The sequence below is a fragment of the Schistocerca americana genome, chromosome X (assembly GCF_021461395.2).
Source record: "Schistocerca americana isolate TAMUIC-IGC-003095 chromosome X, iqSchAmer2.1, whole genome shotgun sequence".
NCBI lineage: Eukaryota > Metazoa > Arthropoda > Insecta > Orthoptera > Acrididae > Schistocerca > Schistocerca americana.
Window position 1 is genome coordinate 622,676,152 of NC_060130.1, and position 27,608 is coordinate 622,703,759.

Here is a 27,608-nt window from a genome sequence, read left to right on the forward strand (position 1 = left end):
GAGGGCCGGTGTTCCAGCGAGCCTGGATGTGGTTTTTAGGCAGTTTTCCACATCCCTCTATGTTAATACCGGGCTGGTCCCCAAGTCCCTCCTCAGTTACACAACTCACAGACATTTGCAACACATCCGCACTTTTCCATGATTTACACTAGATGCAGACAGATGGGGTACTCTGATTCTGTCCCGGGGGGTACGGGGTGGCGGCAGGAAGGGCATCCGGCCACCCCTTCAACTTAACATGCCAAATCCGATTTAACCACGCCAACCCCGCGCAAAATGTGGGACAAAGGCGCAAGCGATAGAATTCCAAACTGTGGCTATGTAACAGTTTGCATTAAATAAATGAACCAACTAAAATATAAACAATATTTGATGAGAAAACTACATAGGGTGTTAAACATGGACAGTAATACAAGTAACATTTAAAATAAAGCCTTAACAATTGAAGCTATAGTGTATATGGAATACATAGACAACATCAATAAAGCAAAAGAACTTGATGAATACAGGAAAATGGGAATATGTAGGGACAGACAGTGTGGGAAGTAATGAACAACAGAGATGATTATATGAAGTTTTTGAGAGGGGAAGTGTTGAGCTTCGTCTGGTCATACGGGATTAGATCTGGACTGTGAGCGAGATGTTTGTTAATTTCCAGGCTTCCAGCAGGTTGAGTTTATGGCCATTGTTTTCTAAGTGAAGTACATGGGACACTGGCTGGTAGTTGTGACCCTCACTCAGTACATGATAAGCAAATGCAGAGTCAGAATTCTGCAACCCTCCAGCTGCGTTCATGTTCAGCCAGCTTAGTTGCTATGTCTCTGCATGAGTGACCGATGTGAAATTTGTCACAATCAGAACAGGTGATTTTGTATACCCCAGTATACCCCACTGTTGGCTAGTAACTGGATCTTATCTTTGTTATTAAAAATACACTGGGCTGTCGTGTTCTTAACATAGTAGGAAAGCCTATACTTGCAGCAACTCACCCCCCCCCCCCCATCCTGCGGGTCCAGGGTTTAGAATAGGCCCAATGTATTCCTGCCTGTTCTAGGAGGTGACTTAAAGGAGTCTCACGTGTTTTGGCCTTTATGTGATGGTCCCCTGTCGGGTTTGACCTCCATCTATCTAAATTTTCCTGAAGAGCGAGCCAAGCTGTGGAAGGGCACGTTACATGGTGCATCGTGTCCATCGTGCATTGAGATCCTTAGCCCACTTTCTCATCGTCGCATTGCAGTCCCACTCATTCTCCATCTCTTGGGCGAGGACACCTTTTTGGTGTGTTTTTCATCATGCACTATGCAGTGTCGCTTTCTGCGCCAACGATAACCATGGACTTCTTTGCACCTCATATCCAGGACAGTAGCAAGTCGGGTGTGGTGGGGCCACCATGTACCCTGGTTGGTCGTAGCCCCCCTGACAACACGGGGATCATTCTGCTGATGCACTCTCCACATATGCCATGAGGTAGATGCCCATCTCCCAGGAGCATCGGGGACTCCTGGCAATGGCCATTCTGCCAGGTGGCCCTTGCTGAGGTGGGCATCAGGGTGGATGACAAACCATGAAATGTAGTACTCATCTCTTGCTGGTGGCCCACCACCAGCAGTCTCTGAGTGTGCAACGTCTAACTTCAATTCTAAGAAATACGACTCCAAATTGTCCCCCTCCCTGGCCACGCCACGGGAGGAACGTCTGGCTAAGGAGGGCAGCAAAGCCCCGGTACCTTGTATGTACAAGAATTGATGGGGAATCTTCCATGTCCACCGAAACCACAGTTTTTTGTGGAGCATTTGGAGGACAAGTTTGGGGAGGTGGAGGGATTGTCCAAAATGAACTCTGGGTCATGCCTTGATAGAAACAGCATCATCTGCCAAGTCACAGGCATTACTCGCTTGTGGCAAGGGGATGTTTCTGATACCATCACACCTCATAGGTGCTTAAATATGGCCCAGGGTATTATATTCTACAGGGACCTACTTTTGCAGTCTGATGATGAGCTGTGCGCCAATTTAGAGAGGCGAGGTGTTCATTCCATCAGGTGCGTCCATCGACTAGGTTGCCACCAGTGCCTTCATCTTGGCCTTTGAGGGGTCACAAATTGCCCGAGAAGGTCAAGATGATGATCTACTGCTGTGACGGTCAAGCCATAAATCCCTCCCCTGATGCAGCGCTTTAAGTGCTGGAAGTTTGGCCACATGTCTCCCTGCTGCGTTTCCAGCCCCAACTGTCGAGAATGTGGATGTCTGTCACATCCCAATACTCCATGCACCTCACCTTCCATCTGTGCCAACTGTGGAGAGCATCATTCACCTTTCTCGCCAGACTGCAGGATTTTACAGAAAGAGAGGAAAATCGTGGAATATAAGACCCTCTGGGCATTTCCCTCCCTGTTGCTCCCACATCACATACTTCAGGTGCAACCCCCCCCCCCCCCCCCCCCCCCAAACCATTGGAGATTTCAGTCCCCACTTCTGAGCCAGAGAAGCGTAAGTCTTCTTCAGCTCCTCTCGCTAGGAAGGGTCACTCCCTTCCCAGTTTCTGCTAGTGGGAAAGATGACACCCCGCCAGCAGCTGAAGAGACCAAAACCAGCTGATTGTAGGGCTTCACGCTCATCCTCAGTCCCGTAGACTGAGCCAGTGAAGTCCTCCCAGCGAGGGAAACCCCAAGGAACAGCGCGAGAAATCGAAAAAGAAGACCCCTAAGAACAAGGGGACTTGCGACGGCAACCCACACCACCGCTACCTAAAAGCTCTGTGTCTGAGGATGGGGTGGAGATTCTGGCGTCCGTTGAGGACCTGAATCTCGCTGGACCCTCAGACACAATGGATATAGAATGCTCAGGCAATAAGTCCGGTGGCAGCAGGTGACCCCTGAGGCATAAACTGCCTCAAGGAATGATCCATGCCTTCCCAGTCTCACGATGATGTCATCCCCCAGTGGAAATACAATGGTTTTTTCCACCGCCTGGCTGAGGTACAGCAACTGTTAACCTTTACACCTGCTTTCTGCATTGCTCTCCAGGAAAACCTGGTTCCCACCAATGTGGACCCCTGCCCTCCACTGCTACAGGGGATATTACAGGAACCGTAGCGACTATAATCGAGTGTCAGGTGGAGTTTGCGTTTATGTCCTAAACTCCGTCCTGTAGTGAAACTGTTCCCCTTCAAACCCCTCTTGAAGCTGTGGCTGTAAGGATAAGGACGACACAAGAAATAACTGTCTGCAATGTATATCTTCCTCCAGATGGTGAAGTACCCCTGAATGTATTAGCTGCACTGATTGATCAGCTCCCTAAACCTTTCCTACTTTTTGGGATATTTTAATGCCCATAACCCCTTGTGGGGTGGCGCCGTACTAACTGACCAAGGAAGAGATGTCGAGACTTTACTCTCAGTTCGACTCTGCCTCTTAAAAAATGGTGCTGCCACACATTTCAGTGTCTCTCAACGTAGTTACTTGGCCATTGATTTATCAATTTGCAGCTCAGGACTTCTCCCATCTATCCACTCTAGAGCACATGACAACCTGTGTGGTAGTGACCATTTCCCCATCTTCCTGTCACTGCCCCGGCATCAGACCCATGGACGCCTGCCCAGATGGGCTTTAAGCAAGGCAGAAGGCAGACTGGGATGCTTTCACCTCTGCTGTCACCGTTGAATCTCCCCCACTCGGGAACATCGATGTGAGGGGTGAGCAGATGACAACAATTGTTACTGCAGCAGAAAAACGGATCCCTCACTCTTTAGGGTGCCCCCGGCGAAAGACAGTGCCTTGGTGATCGCCGGAAGTCGCTGAGGCAATTAGAGAGCATCGGCGAGCTCTACAGCGACATAAGCGACATCCTTCCCTAGAGCGTCTGATAGCCTTTAAGCGGCTCCATGACCGTGTACGCCAGCTTATAAAACGACGGAAATAGGAGTGTTGGGAGAGGTATGTGTCAACCATTGGGTGCCATACGTCACCTTCCCAAGACTGGAACGAAGTTCAGACGTCTTTTTAGGTACCAGACTCCAACAGGTGTGTTACCATCAATGGTGTACTATGTACCAATGCAAACATGATTGCCGAGCACTTTGCTGAGCACTGTTCTCGAGCCTCTGCATCGGAGAACCCCCCCCCCCCCCCCCCCCCCCCCCCCCCTCCAGCCTTTCACCCTCACAAACAGCAGATGGAAAGGAAGTTCTCCTCGTTCACTGCACGCCACAGTGAACCCTATAACGCCCCATTTACAGAGTGCAGGCTCCTCAGCAGACTTGCGCACTGCCCCAACACAGCTCCTGGGCCAGATCAGATCCACAGTCAGATGATTAAACATCTCTCATCTGACTACAAGCGCCATCTCCTCGTCATCTTCAACCGATCTGGTGCGATGGCGTCTTTCCATCGCAATGGCAGGAGAGCACCAACGTTCTGGTGCTCAAACCCGGCAAAAAACCCGCTTGATGTGTATAACTATCGGCCCATCAGGCTCACGAACATTGTTTGTAAGTTGCTGGAACAAATGGTGTGTCGGCGGTTGTGTGGGTCCTGGAGTCACATGGCCTACTGGCTCCATGTCAGGGCAGCTTCTGCCTGGGGGGGCTCTACCACTGATAATTTTGTGTCCCCTCGAGTCTGCCATCCAAAAGGGCTTTTCCAGATGCCAACACCTTCTTCCCATCTTTTTTGATCTACGCAACGTGTATGACACCACCTGGTGACATCACATCCTTGCCACATTATACAGGTGGCGTCTCCGAGACCCCAGGACACGTCAGCATCCCAGGCAACAAACTTGCCAACAGGCTTGCCAAACAAGCTACGTGGAAACCGTTTCTGTAGATGGGCATCCCTGAACCTGACCTGCGTTCTGGCTTACGCCCCAGGGTTTTTAGGCTTTGGGAAACAGAATGTCATAACAGTACACACAACAAACTGTGTGTCATTAAGTAGACTATGAATGTAAGGAAGTCTTCCATGTGGGCCTCTTGCAGGGAATCAGTTGTCCTCTGCTGGCTCCGCATTGGCCACACTTGGGTGACCCATGGTTACCTCCTGCACCGTGAAGACCCGCCTGAGTGTTGGTGTGGCGCCTGGTTGACAGTGGGCCATATTCTGGTATACTGCCCCACTTTGACTGCCCAGCGACGAAATCTTGGGTTACCGGACTCATTGCCGCTAATTTTATCTGTCTGACAACACCTCATCTGCTGATTTAGTTTTATGTTTTATTCGTGAGGGTGGGTTTTATCATTTGATCTAACTTTTAGCGCATGTCCTTTTGTCGCTCTGTGTCCTCTACCCTAGTGCTTCCAGGATGGAAAGTGTTGCAGAGTGGCTGGCTTCTCCTTTTTTATTCTCATGGTCAGCCAGCCATGGTAATCTGCTTTGTTGTTTTAATCACTTCGTCCCGTTTCTTGCGTTTTTGTGGTTTTCTTGTCTCCTTTTGTCCATGTACATGTTTGTTGCTCTTCATCATTCTCGTGATTTTTCCTTTCATTCCGTTTTGATTTGTCAGTCTTGTTTGTTTTATTCTCACACTTGGGGTATTGTTTTGTTTGGAACAAGGGACTGATGACCTCGTAGTTTCGTCCCTTTTCCTCTCTTTTAATCCAATCAACCAATCCAACCAACCAGTCACGGGCATTACTCGCTTGTGATAAGTTGGGGTATGTTTCTGTTACCATCACGCCCCTTAAGAGCTTAAATGTGGTCCAGGGTATTATATTCCACAGGGACCTTTTTTTGCAGTCTGACGATGAGTTGCGCACCAGTTTTGAGTGGTGAGGTGTTCATCTCGTCCAGCGCGTCCATCAGTTTCCAAGGGATAATCAGGTTGCCACCAGTGCTATCATCTTGGCCTTCGAGGGTGACATATTGCCCGAGAAGGTCAAGGTGATGATCTACTGCTGTGACGTCAAGCCATATATCCCTCCACTGATGCGTTGCTTTAAGTGCTAGAAGTCTGGTCATACGTCTTCCTGCTGTACTTCCAGCATCACATGTAGTGGTCGTGGACGTCTATCACATCCCAATACTCCATGTGCCCCGCCTCCTATCTGTGTCAACTGCGGAGTGCATCTTTCACCTTGCTTGCCAGACTGCAGGATTTTACAGAAAGAGAGGAAAATCACGGAATATAAGACCATGGACCGACTGACCTACACTGAGGCTAAGAGGAAATGTGAGTTCCTAAATCCTGTGGCTGTGACCTCCTCTTACGCCGCCGCTACGAGAACAGTTGTCACCCCATCAGTTCCTCTGATTCCTGTCGCCTCTCAGAACCGGAAGACTACACCTGCCCTCTTGACGGTGGGGTGCACTTCCCTCCCTGTTGCTCCCGCACCACCTACTTCGGGAGCAACACCCCTCCAACCATCAGGGATATCAGCAGGAGAAGCATAAGTCTTCTTCGACTCCTCTCACTAGGAAGGGGTCCCTTGGGTCACTCCCTTCCCAGGTTTCTGCTAGTGGGAAAGATGACACCCGCCAGTGGCTGAAGAGACCAAAATAAGCTGGTCATAGGGTTTCACGCTCATCTTCAATCCCAGAAAGTGCATCAGTGAATTCCTCCCAGCCAGGGAATCCCAAGGAGCAGCGGTAGACATCCAAAAAGAAAATCCCCAAGACCAAGGGAATTGCGGTGGCACCCACACCACCGCTACCTAAAAGCTCTGCGTCTGAGGATGAGGTGGAGATTCTGGCATCTGCTGAGGACCTAGTTCTCGCCAGACCCTCAGACACAATGGATATAGACAGCTCAGGCAATAAGTCGGTGGCAGCAGGTGACCCTGAGGCGTAAACTGCCTCATTGAATGTTCCATGCCTTCCCAGTCTCACAATGACGTCATCTCCCAGTGGAGTTGCGGCGGTTTTTTTCCACCGCCTGGCTGAGGTACAGCAGCTGTTAAGCTTTACACTTGCTTTCTGCATTTCCTCCAGGAAACCTGGTTCCCGGCAATGTGGACCCCTGCCCTCAACTTCCTACACCTTTTAACGCCCACAACCCCTTGTGGGGTGGCGCTGTGCTTACTAGCTGAGGCAGAGATGTCGTAACTTTACTGTCCCAGTTCGACCTCTGCCTCTTAAATACTGGGGCCGCCACACATTTCAGTGCGGCACATGGTAGTTACTCGGCCATTTATTTATCAATTTGCAGTGCAGGACTTCTCCCATCTAATCACTGGAGAGCCCATGATGACCTGTGTGGTGGTGACTTCCCCATCTTCCTGTCACTGCCCCGGCCTCAGGCCCATGGACGCCTGCCCAGATGGGCTTTAAACAAGGTGGACTGGGAAGCTTTCACCTCTGCTGTCACCGTTGAATCTGCCCCACACGGTAACATCGATGTGAGGGTTGAGCAGGTGACTAAAACCATTGTTTCTGCGGCAGTAAACGTGATCCCTCGCTCTTTAGGGTGTCCGCCGCGAAAGACAATCCCTTGGTGTTCCCGGAAGTCTCTGAAGTAATTAAGGAATGTCGGCTAGCTCTACAGCGACATAAGTGGCACCCTTCCCAGGAGCACGTCATAGCCTTTTAACAGCCCTGTGCACACGTTCACCAACTTAATGAACAATGGAAGCAGGAGTGTTGGGAGAGATACGTCTCGACCATTGGGTGCTATGTATCACCTTCCCAAGTCTGGGCAAAGATCAAATGTGTTTTCGGGTACCAGGCCCAAACAGGTGTTCCTGGTGTTAACATAAATGACGTGTTATCTACCTACGCTAACGCGATTGCCAAGCATTTTTCTGAGCACTATTCTCGAGCCTCTGCATCGGAGAATTACCCCCCAGGCTTTCGCACTCTCAAACAGCGGCTGGAAGGGAAAGTGCTCTCGTTCACTACACGCCGCAGTGAATCTTATAATGCCCCATTTACATAGTGGGAGCTCCTCAGTGCCCTTGCACATTGCCCCGACACAGCTCCTGGGCCAGAATGGATCCACAGTCAGATGATTAAACATCTCTCATCTGACTACTAGTGACATCTCCTTCTCATCTTCAACCAGATCTGGTGCAATGGCATCTTTCCATCACAATGGCAGGAAAGCACAATCATTCCAGTGCTCAAAACCAGTATAAACCCGCTTGATGTGGATACCTATTGGCCCATCAGCCTCACCAAAGTTCTTTGTATGTTGCTGGAATGTATGTTGTCTTGGCGGTTGGGTTGGGTCCTGGAGTCAAGTGGCCTACTGGCTCCATGTCAGGGCGGCTTCCGCCAGGGTCTCTCTACCACTGATAATTGTGCCCCTTGAGTCTGCCATCCGAACGGCCTTTTACAGATGCCAACACCTGGTCCTTTTTGATTTAAGAAACGCGTATGACATGACCTGGTGACATCATATCCTTGCCACATTATATGAATGGGGTCTCCGGGGTCAGCTCCCGATTTTTATCCAAAATTTCCTGTTACTTCGTACTTTCGATGTCCAAGTTGGTTCCTGCCATAGTTCCCCCCATATCCAGGAGATTGGGGCCCCGCATGGCTCTGTATTGAGTGTATCTTTTTAGTGGCCATTAATGGTCTAGCAGCAGCTGTAGGGCCATCCATCTCACCTTGTCTGTATGCAGGCTTTGCCTGGACGTTTCACATGGCCCTAAGGACTTAGCAAATGGCCCTAAGGACTTAGTCAACACCGTGGCTCTCCACTGCCACTTCCTCTCAATTCTTGAGATGTGCCGAGGCCATGAAGTGGTTTACACCGATGGCTTAATGGCTGATGATCATGTTGGCTTCGCTTATGTCCATGGAGGACATACTGAGCAGCATCCCTCCCCCAATGGCTGTAGTGTTTTCACTGCCGAGCTGGTGGCTGTATCTTGTGCTGTTGAGCACATCAGTTCATGTCCCTGAGAGTCCTTTCTTCTGTGTATTGACTCCTTGAGCAGCCTACAAGCTATCGACCCATGCTACACTCATCATCCTTTGATAGCGACCATCCAGGAGTCCATCTATGCTCTGGAACAGTCCAGTCATTCAGTGGTGTTTGTTGGACCCTAGGTCATGTTGGAATCCCAGGCAACAAACTTGCTGACAATTTGGCTAACAGGCTACATGGAAACCGGTTATGGAGATCGGCTTCTCTGCAACTGACCTGCATTCAGTAGTACGCTGCAAGGTTTTTTGGCTTTGGGAGACAGAATTGGATAACCCCAGTATGCACAACAAACTGCTTGCCATTAAGGAGGCTATGTACGTGTGGAAGACCTCTAAACGGGCCTATCGCAGGGAGTCTGTGGTTCTCTGTTGGCTCTGCATTGGCCACACTTGGGTGACACATGGCTACCTCCTGCACCGTGATGACCCACCTCAGTGTCAGTGTGGCGCCCAGCTGACAGTGCCCGACATCTTGGTGAGCTGTCCTTCTTTGGCTGCCCTCCAACAGACTCTTCAGTTACGGGATTTGTTGCCATTAATTTTAGCTGACAACGCATCGGCTAATTTAGTTCTATGTTTTATATGTGACGATGGGTTTTACATTCTATATAAGTTTTAGTGCATGTCCTTTGTCCCTTTGTGTTCTCCACTGTAATGCTTTTAGGCTGGATGTTTTAATGTGTTGCAGAGTGGCTGGCTTTTCCTTTTTATTCTCGTGGTTGGCCAGCCAGGGTCATCTGCTCTCTTGTTTTTATCCCTTCCACCTGTTTCTTGCTTCTCTATGTGGTTTTCATTTCCTGTTTTGCCCATGGTAGTGTTGGCTGTCTTTCTGTCATTCTTCTGGCTCTTCCTTTCACCTGTTATTGTGCTGTATATCTCCTTTCTTTTCTTCTTCCCCTGGTGTTTCGGGGTTTACTGAGAATGAGGGACCAATGACCCTGCAGTTTGGTTCCTCCCCCCCCCCCCCCCTCTCTTTTAAACCAACCAATGAATCAGCTTTCAGTGCTTTGGCTACAATCTTTGATATCTCACTTAGATATAGTAGTGTACACCATTTCTCGCAGACAGTGTATGGGCAAGCAGGTGGGGCATAGAGGATGGGTATAATTTTCTGTTTTTGTTTCCTGTGGAAGATGTGGTCAATAAGAACTACCATTGGCTGTGGCAATAAATTTTATTGTATCTACCTCTGCTCTAAAATCATCTGTGGACATGAGGATAGATTTGAGATGGTGTACTATTGAGTGGAAAGCTGCATGTTTGTGAGCTATGGGGTGTTGTGAGCAAGAAGATATTACTGTGTCTGTAGTTGTAGTTTTTCTATAAATTTTGAAATAATGTGTGTGTGTACTGATGTGAGATCTAAGAAGTTTATGGATTTGTTTCCAATCTCCATTGTGAATTGAATATTTTTATGTTGACTGTTTACGTTTTTCAAAAATGTGTTGAGTTGTCTTGTAGTACCAGCCCACATACACAGGACATCATCTACATGTCTAAACCAGTATTTGATATTTGCACTCAAAGGTTCTGTTTTTAGAAAATTTTGTTCAAAATGGTCCATAAATACTTCAGCCAACAGTGGACCAAGATGGAACCCATAGCTAAGCCATCTTATTGTTTATAAAGAGTCCCTTGGAACTGGAAGTAGTTCTGTACCAAGCATGTCTGAGTGCCCAGTCTCAAGTCATTCAATTCCACAGGATTGACATTAGATTTGTGCATTGGTTCTGCGAGAATATCGATGCATTCCACCACTGGTATGTTGGAAAACAAACTGCAGACATCAAAGGATACTAATTCATCACTGTGTGAGACATATATACCTCTTAACTTATTTACTAGGTCCACAGAGTTTGAAATACCATGCTTTGATTTGAATTTAGTTTTGCTCTTAAATAGGACATCCAGTTTACTAGCTAGTTTGTAAGATGGAGCAGTGAATGATGATACAACTGGATGAATAGGAACATCTTATTTATGCAGTTTAGGAAGCCTATACATTCTAGGAGGCACTGGGTTCATATTAGTTAACAGTTTTGCTTCAAAATCAGAGAATATGCTTTTGCATGAATTGATTACGCATTTGACATCCTCTTTGAATAATTTAGTAGGGTCTACAGGAAGGACTTTGAAGCATGTAGTATTCAGGAAATCATTAACTTTATCCACATAATCACATTTGTTCAAAAGTACAATACTGTTGCCTTTATCAGATTTTGTGGCAATGATGTGTTGGTGTTGTAATTTCTGTTTTAAGGACTTGAGGGTGTGAAAGTCAATAGACTGTTGGATGTTACGAATCTGGTTTCATTTAGTGCATTGGCAACTAAATGTTTGCAGTGGTGTCTTTCGTCAGAGCGTATTCAATATCTACTTTCATAACATCCAGTTGTTTTTCTAATGGAGGGTGTGCAGCAGCATATTTAAAAACTTTCTCAAGCACTTTTGTTCATTTGGAGACAAAACCAAATTTGATAGGTTAATTACACATTGGGAAAACTTTTGTTTATAATTTGAGGTTAGTGGTGCACTCACTTTCCTAATCATAGATAATTTCCTGTTCTGCTGCAAAAATATACGGTGAATAAGACCACTTACACTTTGACAAACTTCTTGATCGAATATGTCAAACTCACAGGGGTGTAACTTCAATGTGATTGCCATATGTGTCACTTTTAGATGTGTACACACGTTGTCATGAACACGATACCATTTCTTCATTTCCTCCTCTATTTATGTGTACCTTGCGACATCAGTGGCTTTATTTGCAGTAGCAGATGTTCCTCTTGACTTTATGGAGACTATTTTGGCGTAATTTTTCATTGAAAAATGTTGTTCTACCAAGAACCGACGGAAGATTCTGTTAACCAGATTCATAATTAATTAGGTAGTAATTTATGTAGTAACCTGTGTGTTACTACACCTTTGCCACCACTACTGCAGTGTGCATCATGCAGTTTAAGTAATGCACTATTTGTCTGATCGAGGCCCCCACCAGAGGTCACCAATAGTAGTCCAGCATGTCAGTCACCTGCAGCTGAGAGCTAGTGACCTCTGGTGAGCAAATGCTCTTTATATTGTTGTGCACCGGCTCCAGTTGGCAGTCTGTACCCATCAAGTCTATACTCATCACTAGTCCTGTACTTGTCACTAACCTGTATTATTCTACTTAATTTGTGATTTCATACCATAACATAATTAAATAGTTGGTTTTTCATGACTATGTCTTCTATTATGTTACAAGCCACAACACAAGTGGCAATGATCCAAACTTTGTGTGCTCAACTTCAGTACGTTCGTGTGCATAGCTTCAGTGACTGTTTTTTCTTGTACTCTACCATGGATGCAGTAGTTCTGTCACTTCTACAGCAACAGTGATTACTGCTAGCTGCCTTTGACCACTTCGTGGTTACATTGACAGTACAGGCTCCATCATTTTTTGGTGTACCATCACAGTGTTCTGCCATCTGACAACTCTGCTGCAGATTGGCAGGCCTCTGATATGTAGCTCCACTTCCACTTTGTTGCACTGTGGGTTGGGCTCCACCAACTTTTCATTACATTTTGGGTAATGGTCTTGGCTACTGGTTGTGCTTTGTTTTTGTCATGGCTTCATCCTCGTTTGTTCTAGTTCTTCTCTTCATTGCCTTCCTTTTTCAGAATGACCTCCTTCACTTTATTGTTCTGTTAGTTGATCTACTTTTCCAGACTCGACCTCCCTCTCTTCTTTTTATGTCAGTTCAGCTGCTTTTCAAGATCCAGGCTTCCTCTCTTTGGTGCTGTGTTGCTTAGACTCATTTTCAGGACCAGCTTTGCTCTGCCTTTCTTTCACATAAAGTTTGTTGTCTTCTTCTCACTGTACGTGAACCCTTCCACTTGCCACTCACGTTCACTTTTTCCTCATGCCACACACTGCCAACTCCATGTGCAGGGATGCGTTCCTTCCCCTTCCACCTTATGGAGAGGTTTGTCAGTGCACCCTTCATTCTGTGGATCTATCCTTGACTGCTGTTTTTGGCTTTTATCATTTGAAGCCATGAGGAGGAGGGGGGGGGGGGGGGATGGTCAGCACTGTTGCTCTTCATGGAACACATTGGTGCATGCAACAAGGCTGCCGGGTGAAGAAAAAGCCACTGGAGTCCCAACCAGGAAACATTGATGCAATGGACAACTCTGTTGGCAACAACAACAAGGGCATCATGTGGCACTTCCCTCTGGACCCTCTTACAGTGTACAACATGAGAGAACTGCATGTGGATACTGGAGCAGCTGTTTTGTTCCTCACTTCTCAGACATACGCATGGCTGGGCCCCCCATTGTTGGCTCCCTTCAATTGCTATCTGATGAGCTACAGTACACAGCAATTTCCTGTTCTTGGTTATGGTCTGACACAATCTGCATTCGAAATCATGCACTAATTTTTTTTCTCTCTTAGCCGGTATCCATGCTACTTTGGGATAGAATTCTTATTCCCTTTGTTGAATCTTCTTATTCACTTTTGGTTGTTTGATGCCCTCCATTTTTCTTTATGTTGTGTATTGTCTATCTACTGCAGTAGTTGTGACTCTCCCAATACTGTCACACTTATTTTATTGTCAGAGGCCTCCATTGTACAGTGGTTTTTTTGGCTCAACTCCTTATGATTTTTGGTTTGACAATGTCATTCCCTGACATAGCAGTTTGCTGTGGCAGCCCCCCCCCCCCCCCCCAGCTCCCCCCCCCCCCCCCACTCCCACACCCCCACCCCACACTGTGCTGGTCCACCTTCCCATCAGTGGACCACCAGCAAACAGATGACATGGGTCAGCCTCTTCTCCCAACCATGTCTGACACGGGTGCTTCCAGGTGCCTGCAGCACTGACGTGAACACCTCTCATCCTGATGCAAGTGCCTCTTCTACTTATGCAGGTGCCTTCTGCATTGATGTGGACACCTTCTACCTTGCCACAGGCATCTCCTGCACCTACAAGGGCACCTCACACACTGAAGCAGGTGCCAGCAGCACTGATGTATGTGCTTGCCACTTCCTGCTAGTGCTGCCTACCCTGTAACCAAACACTGTGGCTTCCCAGCTTACAGCACCTAGTGACAACTCCTCCATCACCAAGACCCTGCCTTTGTGGTGCTGGAGCCATTCACTGGCCTTCCCTGGAATGGGAGGAAGGTGCAGGGCCATGCTCCCTCCACTTCCACCACTTTTCATTGGCCGTTGCAGACACAAAAGAGTACATACCCAATTCAAGTAGCACACCGTTCAGTTGCCCGAGGCCCCCACCAGAGGTTGGCCATGATGGTCTGGCACCTCAGTTACCTGAAGCCGAGAGCCAGCAGCCCGTGGTGGACAAATGCTCTTTATATAGCTGTGCACCAGCTCCTGTAGGTACTCTGTATCTGTCTACAAGTCTCTACTTGTCATTAGTCTTGCACTTGTCACTAATGTGTTTTGTTCTGTTTATGCTTATGGTGTCACACTGTGACCCAATAAATAGTTGTTGGTTTCTCATAATTGTTTCTTTTATTGTGTTCTGAGTCAGAACAGTCTGCATATAGGGAAGAAATCACATGCATTTTGTACTTAAATATTGAAGAATGATTCCTGCACTATGGAGTCTCCATGCCCCTTATGGTGTCAGGGACTAGAATAGACCTGCGGTCATTCCTTGTCTGTCGTAAGAGGTGACTAACAGGAGTCTTTTTTTAATTGAGTCAAGTTTTTTACCTTGGTCTTGTGACTGTTCTTCAGACTTTTGAAGATTTTTGCTCTTTTCGCTTTCTTAACACTTCCCCACCCTCACTTTTTTGGCTTTTTAAATTCTGGTCCCCTTTTTGGATCTGACCTCCATTTTCCAAATTTTACCAAAGTGCGGGTCGTTTGGGGAAGGACAACTTACTGTGGTGCATTAACTCTCCACTGTGTGCTGTTATCTTTTGCACCTGCCAATCAAGTGGATCTACCAGAAGTTTACAGTCTTACGGCATTTCCATCATTGTCCATACCTCAAGACGAGATCCAGGCAAGGAGCAATGGAAGTAGACAGTTTGCTGAGTTCTTGGTTTGGTCCCGCACTAACAGCAGCTCTTTTGCTACAAAGAAACCAATGTTTTTCATTGAAAATATTGAAGATTGATTTGAGGAGGTTTCAGCAATAGAGAAGATGAGAGATGGATCTTTGCTGATCAGAACATTGCACACCAACCAATCACAGGCACTTCAGGCCTGTGTCAAGTTAAGAGATATAGCAGTCTCCATTTCACATCATAACAAGCTCAAAGAATTCAAGGTGTTATCTTCCATCAGGACCTAACACTACAAACTGGTGAAGAGCTGCACACTAATCTGGCATGGTGTGAAGTCCATTTTGTTCGCTGCATCCAGAAGGAACCCAAGGACAATAGAGTGGATACTGGAGCTTGTATCCTAGCCTTCGACAGCAACATTTTGCCTGAGATGGTAAAGATTATGGCTAATAGATGTGATGTCAGGCCTTACTTTCCTCCTCCAATGAGAAGTTTTAAGTGCCAAAGGTTCGACACATGTCCCCCCGCTGTTCCAATGAGGCTATCTGCAGGGCATGTGGATGGGCACCCCACGAGAGAAGCCCTCAATATGTCAATTGTCCGGAACTGCACCCTCCTCGTTCACTGCAATGCTCATTGTTCAAGAGGAAGAAGAAATTCAAGAGTATAAAATGCTTGACCGCCTGTCTTACCAAGGTGCAAGGAGAAAGTTTGAAAGACTTCATCTGGCCAATATGGTCTCCAATTTTGTAATTGCCATGTCACAGTCCACACCTCACATGATGATAGTGCTTCACATGACACCTCCAGGCTCTGTTCATATTCCGGGGCCTGCCTTGTAGTTGGGGTAGGTAATTTCAGCTCCATCATCCCCTACGCCTGCAGCACTGGTGTTTTCCATACCATCAGTGTAGCCAGAGATGCCTAGTCATCCTCTGGCATCAGGGATGAAGACACCTGGCAAGGTGTCTCAAGACAAAGACCAGCAGTCATAGGCTGTGGGCTAATGAAAAGTACGGTCCTCTTTGCTCCTGGAATATAAAATGGGGAAATCTTCACAGAAATCAAAGTCTCAGAAGGATAAGCAGAAAAATAAAGTACTTTCTCAGGCTTCGCATGTTCCGCGCCCTGCGGCAGTTGAGCCTGTGCACAAGGATGATGGATAATGCGATCAGGTGGACCATGATCTGACAGCGAAGTAATCACACACATGTTTTCCATTCGCCACTTTATCAAACCTGACCCCAACACTCCTTCAGTGGAACTGTAACAGCTACTATTACCATTTTACTGAACTCCATCATTTAATGGCTATTTACTCTGTAATTGGCATAGTGCTTCAGGAAACACAGTTTACAGCAACACACATCCCTGCTCTGAAAAACTACAAACCCTAGTGTTCCAATCAGATTAATGTTGAGAGAGTGTCCTATGAGGTTTGTACCCTCATATGCTCTGATATTTTCAGCAAGCAGTTGCCCCTTACCACTACGTTAGACGCCGTGGCCATTAATGTCTACCTGTTAGTTCGGATGACAATATGTAATGTTTATCTGCCCCAAGGTAGACCTTTCTGCTTTTAGACTCAGTGGACCAGCTACCTCCCAACACCACCTTTCAGAATTAGATGTCTGCCTACTCAGCACTGGAGCTGGAATCCCTGTCAATGTGGCCCACAGAATGTTTTCCGCTATTGATCTTGCAGTTTGCAGCCCAAGTATATTACTCCTCATTCAGTGGTGTTTGCATGGCGATCTTTGTGACAGTGACCATTTTCCTATCGTTCTCTTCCTCTCCACTCACAGACATTTGGAACGCGCTCCAAGTTGGTCATTCCAGAAAACTGATGGGCAGGCTTTCTCCTCTACAGCCACTTTTGCAAGCCAGTCATGTGATGGATCTCAACAAAATGGTACAGGATACTATTGATACAATTACTCATGCTACATCAGTAATGATACCCTACTCTTCCGGTTCATCTCGACAAGCACCGGTGATACATTGTTCTCAAGATATAGCCACAGCTATCAGGGAATGCCTCAGTCCATTTCAACGGCACAAACACCATCCCTCTATGGATAATTTGATAGCATTCAAGAGACTCTGGGCAGAAGTGCAGTTTTTAATAAAGAAAAGGAAGCAGGAGTGCTGGGAGCAATGTGCGATCACACAGCCCATCGTCACAAGTATGGACTAAACTCCACCACATTTGTGGCCATCCACAACCCCCACAGCACTTACCGATTGTTTTGCAGCACACTTCACTGAAATGTCTGCTTGCAGTAATTACCAACCTCATTTACTGACCCGGAAACACCTTATTGAGCACTACCAGCTGTCTTACCATGTACATGGCTCTCTATCATATAATGCCACTTTTGGTAAATGGGAGCTTCACAGTGCTTTGGTGAAGTATCAAGATACAGCCCCTGCACCTGGCAAAATCCACAACTAAATGCTCAAACATCTTTGTGCTGACAAAATGAAACATATCCTCGGGCTTTTTAATCGCATTTGGTGGGAGGGATTATTTCCCTTTGAATGGCAGGAAGGTATTATTATTCCTGTCCTGAAACTGTGAAAGGACCGACATATTTTAAGTAACTACCAGCCAATGTCTTTGACGAAGGGGCTGTGTAAGCTATTTGAACGAATGATCAGCCGTCATTTTTGTTGATGCCTTGAAGGGAGGGCATATATCATGGTTCAAAAGTGGGTTTTGGGCTTTCCAGTCCACCACAGGATCACCTGGTTCATTTTAATCTGCAGTGTGCAATGCATCACACATTGCCAACATCTGGTTGCTATGTTTCTTGACCTACAGAGGGCATACGATACTACCTGGTGACATCACATTGTATCTACATGCTTGAATGGCGTTTCTGGGGCAGTTTACCCATTTTTATCCAGAATTTCCTCTCTCCCTGACTGTTTCAGGTCCAGTAGGTTCAACTATCATAAACCATTATGTACAGGAAACTGGAGTCCCATAGGGATTGGTTCTGAGTGTAACGCTGTCAGCTATCACCATCGATGGTATCGGAAATGTAGTGAGCCCTACAGTCTCTTCATCAGTATATGTGGATGATCTTTGCCTGTATCATGCCTCTACATCACTGTGCACCAACTTCAGGGGCTGTCTGGAGAGTCCATGATTGGGCCCTGAATCACAGCTATGAGTTTTCTCCTTCAAAATCATGAGTTATGCATTTTTGTCCACTCCAGACTGTGCACTCACACCCACAAATTTATCTTCATGACCAGTTACTTGAAGTCATTGAAACTTTCCAATTCTTAGGTATTTTATATGTCAACAAGCCAGCTTAGCTGTTGCATATTCACTGGCTCAAGGCAACTTGCATTAAGAAGCTGAAGCTGAATGCACTCCATTTTCTTAGTCACCTCTTGTGGGGTGCGGACAGCACAGTTCTTCTGAGATTTTACAAAGCTCTGATTTTGTCCCACTTGGATTATGGATGTGTTGCCTATGGGTCAGCTGCACCATTTGTACTGAACTTGCTGGACCCTGTTCACCACACTGGAGTGTGAATAGCAATGGATGAGCCCTGCATGAGTCCTGTTGACACCCTCCCAGTGGAAGCCAGTGTCCCACCACTGCGGGTTAGACAACAGCAGTTTCTGGCAAGATACACAGTCACAATCTGTCAGATGCTGACTCATCCATGTCACTCAACTCTGTTCCATGACCAACAGTTCAGACTGTTTGTGGGCTTCACCCAAAACTGGGTAGACCAGCTGGGTTCTGACTCGTCTACTGAAGGACCTCCAACATCCTCGGTTAGTCTGTGTTCCTAGAGCTCCCTCTTGACACATCCTGTGGTCTGTACCCTGTCCTGTGATATGGATGAACCTCCTTTGCAGCCCCAAGATATATCCTGATCTTACGCTTCTCCAACACCTGTTTCTTTCGATCCTCCAGGATTATTCTGATTTGGTATGCATGTACACAGACGGATCAAAAGTCAACAACAGGGTCAGTTACGCTTTTGCTCATGCAAGGGGACTTGAGAAGCACACTCTGCTGAGTGCCTGTGGTGTATACACTACAGAATTGGTTGCAGTAGATCAAATCCCAGGCCACAACAAACTTTCTGATCTGTAACGATCTGTGAGTAGCTTAAAAGACATAACCCTGTGCTATACCAAAAATATTTTGGTTGCCAACATCCAGGACCTACTGGTAGACCTCTACAGCTCTGGAAAGATAATGACCTTCATCTGGACACTGAGCCACATAGGCATTCCAGGAAATGACTTGCCGACTGTCTAGCTAAAGAGGTGACTTCAGGAAACTAACTTGACATCGAGAATTGGAATGGCAGGCTACTATGACCCAAAAAAAGTTGAAAGCAATTAAAGGGTCTACTAAGGTGTGACATACATCTTTCCAGGCTTCTCGGAAAGGTGCCATTGTGTTGTGCTGACAATGCATTGGCCACACGATACTCACCCATGAGTTCCTTTTGCATTTGGAGGATCCTCCTCAGTGTGGTTGTTGGGGGTCTACTGACGATAGCACATGTTCTTGTTGAGTGCACCCTGCTGGCTGATCTGTGGCATGCTCTCAGCTTGCCTATCTTGCTACCTCAGATGCTTTCGGATGATGAGACAGCCACTACCAAAGTTTGCATTTCCTGAGGGAGAGTGGATTTTACATTAAACTATAATACTCCTCCACTTCCATTGTTAGGGGCAGTTGTGGAGGAGAGGGGAGGGGGAGCCTCGCCATGTGACCACAGTTTACTTTCTTCCCCCCTCACCTTGTTGTGCCTTTAGACCCTCTTGTACAAGATGCTGCCTGGGTTATCTCTGTTTTCTTTTAGCTATTGTGTTACGTCTACTGTCATGCCCATTTAAACTCTTTGACTTGCTTATATAGTTGGAGTCGCCAAGTCCCCATTTTTGTCACTTTTTAGCATGTTATATGTTTCTCTCATGATAATGAGGGACTGATGACCCAGTAGTTAAGTCCCTTTAACCAAATAATAATAATAATAATAGAGTCTCCATAATGCTGTCAATAGGTATCATAACAGAAACATTAATACTGAATCTGAATTCTGAGTTGTTCTGTTAAAGTAGTAAGGCCTAACTATTCCTAGAGACTTAGATGGATTTTTGAGGCCCTACATTTAGCAGTGTTATTGGCTGAAATTCCATGAATGACACAAAGTTATTAGATAATGTAAGACCTATTGGCATGTTCCTAAAATCTAAGGCTATAGTTCGTGTGGAGTGGGCTGCATTATAACTGTATGAATTGTGTCATGTCAGTATCCAACAACTAATTTTTTAGGGTTTAAAAATTACTCTATGATACTTGTAAACATTGCTGCCACAGTGTTAAAATTCACAATAGCTTCATACCTACTTTTCTAGTATAAGTATTCATTCATTTGACTGGACTGAAATAAAATTGTTCTGTTAGAGTCTACAGCTGTAGGAAAGGATGATTTCACAAAGAAAAGGAGTTACCTACGAGTCTTGGGTGTTAGGATACTGATACTGAATTTATAATTTATTGTACACATGGAAAGAATGTTCAACTTCATGGATGCTGAATTCATATATGATGTTTAATTTGGGATGTAATTGTAAAATTTTAATTGATAGACATGAGCTATTCTAGTATGTGTGTGTGTGTGGGGGGGGGGGGGGGGGGGAAGTGCTGTGTGGAAGGGTGCGTTTGCAGCACATGCCGTTGTGTATGTGATTTATTATGATCTGTCTTGAATTTTCCATTGGTGTGTAATTCTCATATTTCATTTTTTCAGATGGCAACAGTAGGACAAGAATACTTATTATTCCAGAGACATTTAAAATCTTCAAAACACTGTTTTGGCATGCATTTGTACTTACGGTCAGCACATAAAGGAGCAAAACCTTTTCATGACATTCCAGGTCCAGTCAGATTACCATTGTGGGGAAACTTGCTTCATTATAAGCTGGGTACGTAATTAAACTGTGCTGTAATGACAAAAACAGAGTGACTGCGTGTATCAATTGTGACAAGAATGTTTTTGTGAGATTTTGATAGTGCTGTGACAATGAAAAATTGAAACAATGTAGTAAATTGTATGGGATTCATTGAGGTTGTGTACTAAATGTAGACATATAAATTTCAGCTTGAGTATTATTTATAGACGTATGAGTTTCAACTTAATGTCAATTAGTATGGACATCTTTAATGCTATGGATGCCATGGCAGAAAGATAATTTTTATTATCAGTGTCAGATGCAGAAATAAATAGTAGATTACATTCAGAAGAAACAGTATCTTGAATTTTTGGGTTTATCAGATATTTGACAAACTTCAGACTTTACTGGTCCAGAATGTCATTGAGCTACACACATTAAAATCTCCTGTGTACACCAGGAGATGAATAAATACCTTTTGTAGTACACCACTTACAGCTACTGAAAACAAAAACTGGATTACATATGAAGCATAATGATCATAGATGTCAAAGTGCTTTCATGTTATAGGAGGTATTGTCATTATTGAGAAGAGTTTTAAGAAAATAAAAATTGTATTCACATCAATCAGAGATTAATTAATTAATTTATTTATTTTATCCATCTTTCAGCATTAACATGCAATCGATGTCATCAGAAGAATTACAGCTATTTGTACATTATGCTTCATATAACAAAATATTACACGGTAAAAAATATAGCAGATTGTACCCTATTAGCTTATAGTTGCCTCTACACCCATATCCATACGTAACAGTAAGCCTTAATTTATCAATAAATTGGGTCATCTTTACATCTATTCTGAAATTCTTCTATACTATAGAAAGTATCCACACTTTGGTTTTAGTTTTGAAAATATCCAGTGAAACCAAGTGAGAGTGTATGGGTAAAGTGTTGAATAATTTTATGCCTATGTATTCATAGCTAGATTGGGTTTTCTTAAGCCTGGTTGTGGGTGTATCAATCATATTTGTTTGTTGAGTATTGTTTTGTTGAACAGATTTCCTTATGGTGTAGTGGTTTAAGTTTTCTTTTATGTTTAATAGGCAACAATATATGTGAAGAGATGGGACTGTGAGAATTTTTAAGTCTTTAAAATAAGGTCTACATGAGGTCTTGTTGTCAGTGATTCCATAAAGACGTCAAATTGCTTTTTTCTGCCAAGTGAAAATTATTTGTATGTGTGTCCCAAGTTAATTTCGAGTCAACGTGTATTCCTTGTAGTTTAACAGATGATAACTGTTTGATAGACTGAAGATTATCTTCACAGTCTTTTCATGGTTCACAGTTAACTCCATTAGCTTTAAAACTGGTATTACATAATTTGAAACATTCTTCACTTTCCTCCTTCAATTTGTTTATATCCTTTCCAGAATTAGCTAATGTTGCGTCATCAGCATAGAGGATAGATTTACAGGGTAGGTTCCTCAGAAAGTCATTTACAAATAATATAAATAGTAGAGGGCCAAGCACTAGGTCCTGAGGAACAGCTCGTTTTATACATACAGTCTGTGACTTTCGGCCATTATGATTTACAATTTGTTTTCTATTGCTGAGGTATGATTCAATTAGTGAGAGTTCCAAGTGTTTGATTCCATAGCAACGCAGTTTATCTAATAATAATTTGTGATTAACTGAGTCAAAAATCTTACTCAAGTCAATTAAAATGGCTTAGCAGATAATTCTGACTCGAATGAGCGTAGTACAAAAGAGATACGGTTTTTAACAGCTTTGACTGTTGATAAGTTTGACCTAAATCCATACTGAGAATTATTTAGTATATTGTTGTATGATAGGTGTATGCATATTTGCTAAAGTATACAATATTCTATTATTTTTGAGAGAATAGGCACAAGTGAAATTGGTCTATAATGATTGATACAGGATTTGTCACCCTTTTCGTAAAATGGTGTTACCACTGTCTTTTTGAGACATTCTGGAAGTGTCCACCAGAGAGCATCCAGTTTATCTGTGTGCAAAGAGGATATGATATGAGATCTACAATTTTTTAATCACAAAGTTTTACAGGACATAAACATCTTCAGATTTGGAGTATCATAATTTAGAGGTTGCTTTAATTATATCAATTACTTGTACTTCTCTCCATTTACAAGCTGACACTATGCCTGTAATGTTTTGTTGAAAATTTCCACCAGATATAGGGTGAGAAATAGGTGTATGTGTAGAATTGGAATTCTGGTTGCCCTGAGTTGAGAGGCTAAGATTGGCAGAGTTGACAAAAAAGTGATTGAAATCAACAGTGATGTTAGCAGCATTTGTGTTGTCTTTATAGTTTATATCTGATGTGTTGGTAAATGTGCCAACACCTTGTAGATAGAGGCGGCCGAAATGCGCGCTATCTAACGCAGACGGGCGTGAATTCTGGAACAGGATGAGTAGTGAATTCTCATTACGGGCGCATACACCGCATGTTGACGTGCACCCTGGACTAGGTTTTCAGGCGTTTCCTAGCTCCCCTCGGACCGAATGGCCGGGTGCGGGTGGCACGGCCTCGCCTGTTGTTAGGCTCCCCACCTCATTGCATACGTCAACATGGGGTCCGCCCCGCAGCGGGCGGAAGCCTTATAACACGACCGTTCGCGATTTGCGGGGGAGGAATGTGGTGTCACCGCCAGACACCACACTTGCTAGGTGGTAGCTTAAATCGACCGCGGTCCATTTAGTACATGTCGGACCCGCGTGTCGCCACTGTGTGATCGCAGACCGAGCGCCACCACAAGGCAGGTCTCGAGATACGGGATAGCATTCGCCCCAGTTGTACGGCGACTTTGCTAGCGACTACACTTACGAAGCCTTTCTCTCATTTGCCGAGAGACTGTTAGAATAGCCTTCAGCTAAGTCCATGGCTACGACCTAGCAAGGCGCCATTAGCCTTACATAGTTTGATAGCTATCGTATGAAATGTCTCATCAAGAATGCTGTATTCACATCAAAGAATAAAAGATAAGTATTCGAGGAGCTGCATACTTTTCTTATGAGAATTCACTACTTATCCTGTTCCAGAATTCACGCCCGTCTGCGTTAGATAGCGTGCATTTCGGCCGCCTCTATCTACAAGGTACGTTTGCACGCCGACACAAGACAATAAGTGATAGACATATTGGATAGGCAAGACACACTTGACTGTGCTCAGGACTCATTTGCAACTTCGCCAGCCGTGTGTAACATTAACCGGCCTGCCGGGCGCGCTGCGCGGCCCGGTCAACTGCCCTCGCGCACACCAACGCAGCTGCCGCCACGCTCTAAACCAGGTGTGCCACGCCAGCACACAAATGCAGTGAAATCATGCCCGCGGTGTGCTACTAGACATTCGCGTGAAAATTGCCCGTCACGCCAAGCTATTTGCTTTTTCTGTAATAAGAAAGGGCATGTTCAAAGTGTTTGCCAGAAAAATCTCAGATCAGACACTCTTAATCATTCCAGGCCCTTTGCTTCGCGCCGGAATCAAACCAAGAATACTCAGGCTCGTGGACCTTCGCCCATGGACATTCATGTACTTAATTCCACTCTGCCCAGTGCCACTTTCTCTAACAGTGGCTGTGTTCGTCCCACAAAAAGTGTGCGTCGACGTCGCCGGAAATCACGTCAATTAGCAAGTGATGCTGTACCTGTATCAGTTCAAATTGCACGAGACAGTCGCTCTTGTCGCCAGCAGGACAATAAACTTTTTGTAGATTTGGACTTTAATGGCAAGGTCATACCATTCCAGCTCGATACCGGAGCTGCTGTTTCATTGCTCAATCACGACACGTACAAACAACTGGGCAAACCTCCGTTGCGCGCCGCAAATGTTCAGCTCAGTACATATTCAGGACAGAAAATTCCTGTGTTAGGACAGTGCAGCCTTCTTGCAACATACAAGGGACAAACAAAACTTGTGTCATTTTACGTTCTTCGTTATTCTACTGCAGTGAACTTGTTTGATTTAGAAAACAATGATGTGTTGGTGAATGTGCCAACACCTTGTAGATAGAGGCGGCCGAAATGCACGCTATCTAACGCAGACGGGCGTGAATTCTGGAACAGGATAAGTAGTGAATTCTCATAAGAAAAGTATGCAGCTCCTCGAATGCTTATCTTTTATTCTTTGATGTGAATACAGCATTCTTGATGAGACATTTCATACGATAGCTATCAAACTATGTAAGGCTAATGGCGCCTTGCTAGGTCGTAGCCATGGACTTAGCTGAAGGCTATTCTAACAGTCTCTCGGCAAATGAGAGAAAGGCTTCGTAAGTGTAGTCGCTAGCAAAGTCGTCGTACAACTGGGGCGAGTGCTATCCCATATCTCGAGACCTGCCTTGTGGTGGCGCTCGGTCTGCGATCACACAGTGGCGACACGCGGGTCCGACATGTACTAAATGGGCCGCGGCCGATTTAAGCTACCACCTAGCAAGTGTGGTGTCTGGCGGTGACACCACAATATCCATACCTAGCTCTGCTTTTATTACTTTCCATGCAGCCTTACATTTATTGTGTGATTTTTTAATGAAATCACCATTTGCCTTACACTTGGCTATTTTAATTTCAGATCTGTATTTTCTTTTCAGGTTTTTGTAAGTTTCTTTATCTACTGCTCCCTTTTTGACCTTATCACGACAAGTAATTACCAATACTCTCAGTTTTTGTAGTTGAGGTGAAAACCAGTTCTGTAAAGTTGAGTGGCTAGGCTTCCTAACTTTTTTGTTTTGTTTTTTAACTAGTGGACAGCATGTATGGAAGATTTCAGAAATGATTTTGAGAAATGTGCTGACTTCATCCACATTTCTGGAGGAATGTATAATAGGATTCCAATCTATAGACTTAAGTTCTTCTCTATACTTGCTGATATTTCTATCTGTAAATAGTCTCACAAACTGAGTTTGTTCCTGGTCTTCTTTTGGTTTTTCTGTAATTATTTTCACCCATATACCTCAATGGTCCGGCAGGTAATCGTCATTAAATAAGCCTAGCTCAAATTCACATTTGTATACATTTGTTATTAGATTGTCAAGACAGAAGACATGCCTTGTAGGACTTTCATTAGCACAAAAGAGATTATAGGATCTTAAGATATTTACTAAATTAACATTTATGGCTGTCATTTTCCTAATGTCTATGTTTAGATCCCAAAAAATTAATATTTTGTATTTAGTATACTTTTGTATACTGATCGCAAGTTTTTATAAACATTCTATAAATTGTTCTACATTACTTTCAGGAGTGTGATATAAGGAAACAGTTATGAGCTGTATACTAGGTATAATCAAAGCAGCTGCTTCAAAAACACCTTTAATGCATAAGTCACTAATTTCAAGAACAGAAAACTTTAAGTCTAGGCCATGGCTAACATATATGGATGAACCCCCATAAGATTCACTGGGTCTGCAGTAGTATGTAGCTAATTTGAAACCTGATGGTACATACAGTTTTATATCTTCATCCTTTAACCAATGTTCGTTTATACATAAAATCATTCTGTTGTTACTTTTTAATAGTATACCAAGCTCATCAGCTTTAATTTAATAACTCTCAAAATAAAATTAAAACAATACATAACACAGTTAGAAGGGAGTCTGTTTGGGAATGAGATGATCTTAATAATTACAGATAATGACCAAATAGTCCTTGTCACTAAACATATAACAAGGTTCATTAACAAACACTTTCTAAGCATAATTGACAAACTTGGTACAGTCATCTCAAAAGAAAAGGTATTGCTGTATATGCAATAATCAGTAACACAAGCATTCAGTTAATTCAGAAATACTCCAACATCTTCAAGGGAAATCTGGAAAATACTTAACTCTTAAAAAAAGGAATTCTTATATGCTTGACAACAATTAAAGCAAAATTTTAAAAACGTGTTCATCTAATATAGGTACAGTTCTCAGCCATATATTTACTGTTCACTTACACAAGATATCTTTCCTGAAAGGCAAAAGTATGACATTGGTGGACCTCTCTTTAAAAAAAGGTAATGGGACAGATGTTAGTAACTATCAATCTGTTTCACTATCAACTTCCTTCTCAGATATATTTAAGAATAGTTCAGCATATCTTCAACTATCAGATTCTGAGTCATTCACTATTTGGTTTCCAGTAGGGTCTCTCCACAGAACTTGCTATCGACTATTTCACTGATCATATATTGAAACACCTGAATTATGAGATTTCCCATCCTGGGATTTTTGTGACTTGTCTAAGGCATTTCACTGTCTAAATAACAACATTATTTTTGAGAAATTTCTATTTTATTGAGTACTTGGTTCACTTTACATTTAACTAATAGGAAGCAATATCTATGTTAGATAGTTCATGCAGCTCTCGTTATGAATTGTGGGGACAAATTACTACTGGTATTACACAGGGTTCGATTTTAGAGCCACTCCTGTTCTTGCTATATGTATTGACTGACAAAGAAAACGAAGCACCCAGAACACATGACTGGATGTCAATGTAACTTCATAAACATACACACCATTGGCAAGTATGTAAATGTTTATAGAGGTGCAATTCTCTGTGATGCGTAGAACAGCCACCAGATCGCATTAGTGTTGTTTGTGTTTAGTGTTATTACCCTGCTTGATAGGATATTTAAGGTGCATAACAGCAGCAGATGTTGAGTGATCACTGTCAACAGCCTGGAATGCCGTGTACTTGTGTGAGACAGCACTATTAGCACCTGATGGAGTGTGAGAAGGGTCCCATTGTGGATCTATGT

General features: G+C 44.3%; 1 protein-coding gene across 3 annotated transcripts in view; it reads left to right on the forward strand.

Moving 5' to 3' along the window:
* LOC124555532 (probable cytochrome P450 CYP44) overlaps positions 1 to 27,608 on the forward strand; it is a 260,162-nt gene that overhangs the window by 9,256 nt on the left and 223,298 nt on the right. For all 3 annotated transcript variants that reach the window (XM_047129486.1, XM_047129487.1, XM_047129488.1), the window contains exon 2: positions 20,683 to 20,857. In XM_047129486.1, coding sequence (XP_046985442.1) covers positions 20,683 to 20,857 — 175 coding nt within the window. The remainder of the gene's footprint in view (positions 1 to 20,682; positions 20,858 to 27,608) is intronic.